Source organism: Fusarium subglutinans (assembly GCF_013396075.1).
Source record: "Fusarium subglutinans strain NRRL 66333 chromosome Unknown NRRL66333_c0000002, whole genome shotgun sequence".
Taxonomy (NCBI): Eukaryota; Fungi; Ascomycota; class Sordariomycetes; order Hypocreales; family Nectriaceae; genus Fusarium; species Fusarium subglutinans.
In genome coordinates, this window is record NW_023502065.1 from 489,513 (window position 1) to 497,346 (window position 7,834).

General features: G+C 48.6%; 4 protein-coding genes across 4 annotated transcripts; 3 read left to right on the plus strand and 1 right to left on the minus strand.

The window, feature by feature from the left end:
* Positions 1–984: 984 nt before the first annotated feature.
* Positions 985–2,167, plus strand: FSUBG_488 (zinc-type alcohol dehydrogenase; the record flags this gene model as incomplete). The annotated part of the gene is made up of 2 exons (XM_036682915.1): positions 985–1,644; positions 1,694–2,167. The coding sequence occupies 2 exons, from the start codon at positions 985–987 to the stop codon at positions 2,165–2,167; spliced, it is 1,134 nt and encodes a 377-aa protein (XP_036544011.1).
* Positions 2,168–2,574: 407 nt separating this feature from the next.
* Positions 2,575–3,108, plus strand: FSUBG_489 (zinc-type alcohol dehydrogenase; the record flags this gene model as incomplete). The annotated part of the gene is made up of 1 exon (XM_036682926.1): positions 2,575–3,108. One exon carries the CDS (start codon positions 2,575–2,577, stop codon positions 3,106–3,108), a length of 534 nt encoding a protein of 177 aa, XP_036544012.1.
* A 968-nt stretch (positions 3,109–4,076) lies between these two features.
* FSUBG_490 (amidohydrolase) lies at positions 4,077–5,429 on the plus strand (the record flags this gene model as incomplete). Its single annotated transcript, XM_036682938.1, has 1 exon — positions 4,077–5,429. One exon carries the CDS (start codon positions 4,077–4,079, stop codon positions 5,427–5,429), a length of 1,353 nt encoding a protein of 450 aa, XP_036544013.1.
* Positions 5,430–5,673: 244 nt separating this feature from the next.
* Positions 5,674–6,705, minus strand: FSUBG_491 (SCS3 inositol phospholipid synthesis; the record flags this gene model as incomplete). Its single annotated transcript, XM_036682949.1, has 1 exon — positions 5,674–6,705. One exon carries the CDS (start codon positions 6,703–6,705, stop codon positions 5,674–5,676), a length of 1,032 nt encoding a protein of 343 aa, XP_036544014.1.
* Positions 6,706–7,834: the final 1,129 nt, after the last annotated feature.

The following is a 7,834-nucleotide window of genomic DNA, read 5'->3' on the forward strand; positions in this document are numbered from 1 at the left end:
TTGGCCTGCCAAATTTTTGCTGATATGGAATAAGCTAATTTCAATTGTGCCGGATAAACGAATAATTGTGCGCTGTTGTTTTTGCTGAAAAGAAAAGTGGTCTTTTCGTTGCTGTGGTTGCTGGGTCTTACAGCAGGGTTGCCGCTGAAGGCAGCCGTATTTTCTGCCCTGTGGAGATTGGTTGATAGGTGCTCAGGGGTTTCTTCCGTTCTAGGCTACCGCATTACGGGGGGACAGCGCATTTCTGATGGAGGGGTCAAACACGGGGGGGATCTGTTCTGTTCTGCTTTCAACGATATCAGGGCTGGCGAAATTTGTTGTTGTTATCTCGCTTCTCCTTTTGTGGCAAATTGGATTGTTGACCCCATGCAATTTGAGGTCCAGATTACGCCAACGCTCCAATGAGCTAGCTGCAATCAAGCCCCAGATATGTTGTCTGGAACTAATTCCCAACTAGCAGTGGGCATACGGTGTAGATTTCACTAGTTGGTGGATTATTATGTTTCAGGAGTACGCATAATCTATCCGTCTTTCAATTGTGCAAATAGGACAGATCGCAGTCAGGGTCCCATTTACTGGATGTCTAGGGTAGCCATCCCAACATGAAGTCGGTGCCCCAATAAGGTATGTTAAGAACAGCATCAAGTCCTTTCATTTCAATGTGTGTTTTTAATTTATATTCTTGCATTCCTCTTGCGATATCTTTATAGTCGACTTTGGACACTAAGTGCCTGCTTAACTGCTGCACTTGAGCAGCATCCATGAACGTAGCTTCAGCACGTTGACCACGTATCGGATGTCAATACTCCGTCTTATGTGAAGATGCAGCACAGACTTGGCAACGGAATCATGCCGACTGGTCGAGATTGGATGACAGCTGACATCTCAAGTAATGAGTGCGGCTGAAAACCCAACATAGCTTAACTTAAAAGCCACAATACCCATCTTCCAGTATCACAAACCCCACATCAACGAGATCTCAAAATGACAGAATCAAGAGCCTGGGTATTCTCAGAACGAGGTCTCCCGTGGGACGTCCTCAATCTTAAAAGACAACCTATTCCAACTTTACCTCCTCCTCTTCCCCTACCAAAGGACGTGCCAGACCCAGAGGAATGGATTCTTGTCAAAGTGGCCTTTGTAGGCTTGAATCCAGGTGCCATATTCCAGATGACTCTCGTTCCGCCATTCATTCGAAAACCAACTTGTGTTCCTGAGATGGACTTTTCAGGCACTGTGATCGATGTCTGGCATCCTGATGATGAGTCTGGATCAGCACAGTCGAAGAGATTCAATAAAGGTGACAAGATTCTTGCAATGTTACCAGCCAGCCATACTCTGCCTACAGGAACAGGTGCTTTGGCTGAATATGTTAGAATACCAGCTAGATATGCTGTGGAGAAACCAGAAGGCGTGAGCCTTGTTGATGGAGCTGGTTGCTTACTACCTGGCTTGACAGCACGACAGCTTGCGAATGAGTCCGGTGCAAAGACAGGCGATCGTATTTTAGTCAATGCAGCAAGTGGTGGAATTGGCTCGCTGGTGGTGCAGATGCTCCGAAAGGCTGTAGGGCCTGGGGGATATATTGTTGGCATATGCAGCGGTAAGAATATCGATTTGGTCAAGAGTCTTGGTGCTGATGAGGTGAGTTGAGCCTTGGTTGAAATATAATGCTAACTAACTCATATCGCAGGTTATAGACTATACGCAACATGACCACCTTTCGAGGCACCTCGCCGAAAAGTTCTCATCCAAACCCTTTAACACCATCATCGACACTCTGGGCCACCAGGCCCTATATCTCGCCTCACCATCCTATCTCGTGCCCGAAGGCAACTATTCTTCCGTCGGCATCAAACCACCCACCTTCTTTGTCCCGGACTTCCTCCGCGCTGTGTTGCAGATGAAGCTCAATGAATGGTGGCCAGTATCACCATGGCTCGGTGGTGTTGGCCGAAGATGGCTGGGTACATCTATGATGAGCCCTACACTTGATGATCGTCAGGCTGTTGCAGATATGTTGGGCCGTGGCGACATAAAACTGGTCAAAGACAGTATATGGACGTTTGAAGAGACCAAGGAAGCTTATAGGAAGCTGGGTGGACTTCATGCTAGGGGAAAGATTCTGGTGAAGGTAGATGATGAGGCTGGCGATGATGATTGTTAGATGCGATTCGTCCATAGGTTCTGATAGTAAACTCTGCTCTTTGTCCTACAATTCAATTCAAAATAACAAAAATGTACTTTGAAGTTGCCTTTGAGATGTTGTCTTTCTTGGCTAGTCACCTAGTACCTTGTCTTTGGCTACAGACGGGCCTTTGATTGATCAAAGAGGCATTGTATACACAAGGCTAGTAGCATAGGAATAAGCTCAACATGGAATGAATATCTTACCTGAGAAAGGAGTTTCTTACAATACTCTTGAGTATAAAACTTTACCTTAAGTATCTCAGCTTGATATTGACTCCTGCTCTCCGGTACAGCATCTCTTCTCTTCACCATCCGCATGCTAATATCTAAGATTTCTCATCTCTTCGATTCTGAACCTTCCGCCCAATCTTCCTGGCCTCCAACATGGCCTCTATACCCATCAAGCCCATTTTCATCCGCGGCAATGACGCGTATCACATCAGACTTCTCTCTGTTAAGCTGACCGGCTCCTTCTCCAACACAGAATATATCTATTCTATAACAAAGCCCGCTACAGTCTTCACTGTACTGCCATACAAAGGGAGTGCCATTGGCTGTCCTCCATCACAGTGTTCTGCCCCCAAAGAGCTCCCAGGTCTTCTTTTGATCTGTGATACCCTGGAAAAACGCCAGGACTATCATCACAACAGCCCTCGGCGAGTAGTCATGCCCGTCACAGTTTTCTTGGAGAATGGGATTTGTGTAGAGGCTGAAACTTATGTCTTTCCCGTTGCAAGCATCGAAGAAGAATATTGGGACGACTGGGAGTTACATGCGTGTGTTTCCTCTGAGAGACCTTATCCCATCTCTTTCCCAGCACCAAAAGAGCGGACCCCAAACATGCCAGGCACCGCATACGAAGATTCCACTGATGACCCAGTGAGCGCAGATCTGCCCGTTAAAGACCCAAAAGTATGAACAACTCTGAATTGTCGAGTCTTTTTGTCTCAAACATTACCGGGAGCCCATCTGCAATGGACGCTCGATCACTATGTAGAGGTAACTATCATAAATCCCGGGTGCTATTACAAATGGCACCGCCCTTTCGATCTACTTTGGTATATGGAATTTGCATAGAGACAACCCAGCGAATAGCTACTCACTGGACATAACTACTTAGTGACCAGAATAAATGATTACTCCATCTGACCTTTCACTTCAGAGCTCACCTCGTTCTGTTAAATACTGGATCGTCTCTTGAATTGACCGTGATATGTAATCCTCCTCTAAGTATATATACAGGCCTCTGACACAAACCCTACCTCGTCGACAAACGGCGGTCAATATTGCCGCGGATGCTGGCCGGCTTTAGACCACGGCAATGGAGAACTATGGAGAACACCATATAAACTGCTCCATACCCGGATACTTGCAATCTTCATTCTGGTAATCTGCTCCTTGGTCGGTGCCGCGTCGGCTATCGATATCAAGACTAAGGTTACATAGACAAACTCATCGCAGGGAACAAGAGACCCACGAAGCGGGGTGACGATACGACCCAGGTTCAACTAACTGATAACTCTAAAGATTTGCTTAATTGATACCCCAGTTAGGAAGGTAACTGTACAACTTCTTGGGCGGGGGATTTGCGAGGTGGAGTCTCGGGCAACAATTCTAGGTCCTTGACTGAGGAGCAATTGAGATACTGCCCAAAGGAGTGATAACGAGGAGAGAGACAATCGTGGTTCGCCTAACTGAGCTATATTGGAGATCAGAAAGGTCGTGGCATATAAGGCCGGGTGATAGCCATGTCCGCAATGCGATGGCCACTCTGTTACAAATCGTCCGGGTTTGAGGTGATACACAGGATCATTGGAAAGCGGGAATAAGATCACAAGACTCAGTTCTAATTGAATCCGTTACAGATTGAAGAACAAGATATCGCGATGGTCTATCTAGATCATGCCAGAGGCCTTGCAGCCTTTGCGTTCAGCCTCACACTCCTCGCAGCCTCAGCATCATCATTACAAACGACCCTCGAACCACGCCAAAAGAAGAATGCCACAAGTCCATACACAGACGCAGTCTCAGAATACATCGACTCACTTGATAAAGAGCTCTGGTCAATCAACAAGAACATCCACGACAACCCTGAGCTTGGATATAAAGAGTTCAAGGCCCATAAGCTTCTCACATCGTTCATGAAGAAGCAGAAGGGATGGAATGTTACCGATACAGTTGGTGGAATCGACACTGCTTTCATGGCTGTGTTTGGCGGCTCAGGCGATGGTCCTATCGTGAGCTTCAATGCCGAGTACGATGCGCTGGAGGGACTGGGACATGCCTGTGGCCATAACTTGATCGCGACGGCATCACTAGGTGGCGCCCTTGCAACCGCTGAGATCATGCGCAAGGAGAAGCTTGGGGGAAAGGTCATCCTATTTGGCACGCCAGCTGAAGAGTCTCTCGGTGGAAAGGTCAAGATGCTCGAAGCCGGCGTCTTCAAGTCTGCCAAGATTGATATCTCTCTGATCTCGCATCCCAGCAACGGCCCCGATACACCGTACATGCTGGCGCAATCAACAGATCGTGTAGATGTTGAGTACACAGGCCGTGAAGCTCATGCTGCAGCCGGGCCATGGGAAGGCATCAACGCACAAGACGCACTCCTCCTCGCCAATAGCGCCCTATCCTATATGCGCCAGCAGATGCGCACAACAGATCGTGTCCATGGAATTATCCACTCAGCAGGAACCCGCATCAATGTCATTCCGGCCGATGCATCAGGAAGCTACCAGCTCCGCGCCGCCAACGAAGAACAACTTGAAGAGCTCTCAGACCGTGTGTACAACTGCTTCAAGGCTGGTGCTCTGGGCACAGGTGCAAAGATGAACTACACAACACGGCCATACGGCTACGCCAACATGAACAATAACGATGGCCTCGCTGCGTCATACACTCGCTGGTTCGAGGAGCTTGGTGGTGACCTTCCCGATGCTGATGTCGACAAGATGCGGGAGCCCGGTGGTTCAACTGACCAAGGAAACATCAGCCAGGACTTCCCCGCTATCAGCCCAATGTTCCAGATCACCTATGCCAATGGAACTGTTCCAAAGAGTGGCCCTCATACTGCGCCCTTCGAAGTCGCAGCAGGAAGCAAGCCTGCTTTCGAGAAGGCACTTATGGTGGCAAAGGGTCTGGCTGGTGTTGCTGTGGATGTTTTGACGGTTGATGGACTGTTGGATGAGATTAAGGATGAGTTCAAGAAGACCAAGTCATCTGCTCGACGAAGAAGATAGAGCACTTCGCGCGGAGATGGATATGCCGGGTATCAAGAGCGTAGGGCGAACGCTGGTTAGCAAACTTGGGCTGTATATCTACTGTTGATCAAGCAAAGCTAGAGTTAGCCTGCCATTAAGTAAGATGGGATACGTCTTCAAGGCAATTGATTGATGCTACAACAGTGGGACTATGCAATTCGTTCTCTCTTACGTCTATGTACGCCGTCTGCATCACTCATAATTCATCACACCATGCCTCGTTCTATATGCCAGGAAGACCAACAACCTGCCTAACAGCAGGTACAAAGCGAGGCACAATGTACACAACGTAAAAGGCCGTCACTGCGGTCAAGAGTCCAGTAAACTTGGAATCGTTAGCGATTACAACGTCAAGAACTACACGGGGTTTTCTCACCTTCTCAAACCATGTGTGGAAGTAAATGGCCGTCATGAGTAGCATCCAAGCACTCAATCCCATAACTCCTACAGCAAACTTGCCACCAAGCCCCAGCGCAGGTCGCTCGGAACCTTCCCCCAGGGATGTATCAGATTCAACATTAGCGCTCTTGAGAGCTCCGTCGGTCATAACAACGCATCGCTCCTCGTTTCGCTTGCCAGACCATCTCAACACAGCCCAACCAACCTCTTGCATAAGAAACGCAGTACCAAGTGTCAGAAGGAAGACGTGGCCCGATATGTCATGACCTCCTTTCCATTTTCCACCGGCAGCTTTACAGGCTACTGCTGTAACCTTATCGCCAACAGTATCAGAGCCGAATTCAACCTCCCTTCGAGCGAGCTCGCAGCGGCCACCCGTCCATCGGAAACCACGGTCAATCAGAGCAGGCCCAAAGCACCACTGCGTAACGAGGAACCACAGCGTTGTTACAGCAACCCATCGCAGACTCGCGCGAACACGTCGCCCAGTGTCGGTGGTGCTAGGATGGCTGAAAATGAAGACAAAAAACGCAACAGTGATCCATGCCCAGCCTCGCTTGACAAAGAGAACGTTGAAAATATTGGACTTGCGCGCGAAGTAGCTCGGAGAAACGCTAGGATCTTGCAAATGCGACTGCGCGATAGGATCGTACGGTGCGGCGCGTGTCTGCGGTGAAATTATAGAGAAGATGGTCCCAAAGATCAAGAGAGCTGGGAACAGCACAAGCCCAGCTCTCTCTAGGGGTGTCGGCAGGAAAGGAGACGAGCGAGGCGTCGAGGTCGATCTCGAGGGAGAATCCATAACTGTATCGTTCGCTTCAGCAGCCGCCCTTGCAGAACGTCGGGTAGTAACCATTGTAAACAAGCGTAAAAGAGTTCTTAGTAGAGCCACAGCATTAGGAGAGGTCAATGACTGGCTTGGAGGGAGCGAGAAGGTTTGCAAGAAGTGGCGCCAGATTGGCCTTGGTCGCGTTTTTGACGATGGGACAGTTGGCTTGAGGCGATGACGTCTACGTACTCGCGCTAGTAGTGGGCTGCCGCCAAGGAAGCTCCAGGAAGCTCAGAGACTAAAAGTAAATGGCGGGGGCGGAAAAAAGAAAGCTCCGACTTTTTTGACGTCTCGTCTTGTAAATCATTATTTGAGGTGGGGTCCATCATGACAACTTCAACCTGCAAATTCACGACGAAATGCTGCGACGACGAACACGACGATTTTTTTTGACGAATACGTCTGTGATCAAGTGATCATGGAAGCCTCGAGAAACCGAATACGCTTTTGACGATTCACACCGAAGAGTCACACGGACTACATTCACGCTGTCGCGACGCTCTCTCATTCGCTCGTCCCGAATGCAAGGAAACCTTCTTTCGTTCACGCTTCGCCCCCGAACCTTGCCCACTGCAACCAGCGCCCTCCACGAGTCGACCATGCCTACTCTTATATATCAAAAACCGCTCAATATCCATATCGAAGAGTGGTGTAGTGGTATACGCTCCTAGATCTCCTATGATCACCTAAAATTCTTCTTTCCGCTCCTAAGATCTTTCTCCCACTACACCACTCTTTGGTTTTTGCCATTCGACTCAACTTTTTATTCACCTGGTCCCGACATTTGACCTCTTTTTTTCTTGGATTTATATCATCATCTTTGGACGACGTTCGAACGCAGCGAGGCCTTGCCACGACGATACGTACCATGGAGGGGGTTACCTTTATATAACAAAACCACTCTCTATACCAATGCGAAGAGTGGTGTAGCGGTATACGTCCTGCTCCTAAGGTCACCTAAAATCTCTAAAATCCGCTCTTAAGACCATTCTCACCCACTACACCATTCTTCGTTTTTGCCATTTGCTTCGACTTTCTTTTTGGCATCTCGATCTTTCCAGTCAACTACTTTTCTGCTCGTTTCCCTGCAGGCTTGGCGGCGTTCGAACGCAGGGACGAATATAAGCAAATATTTATGGCATCTCATAGCATCTTA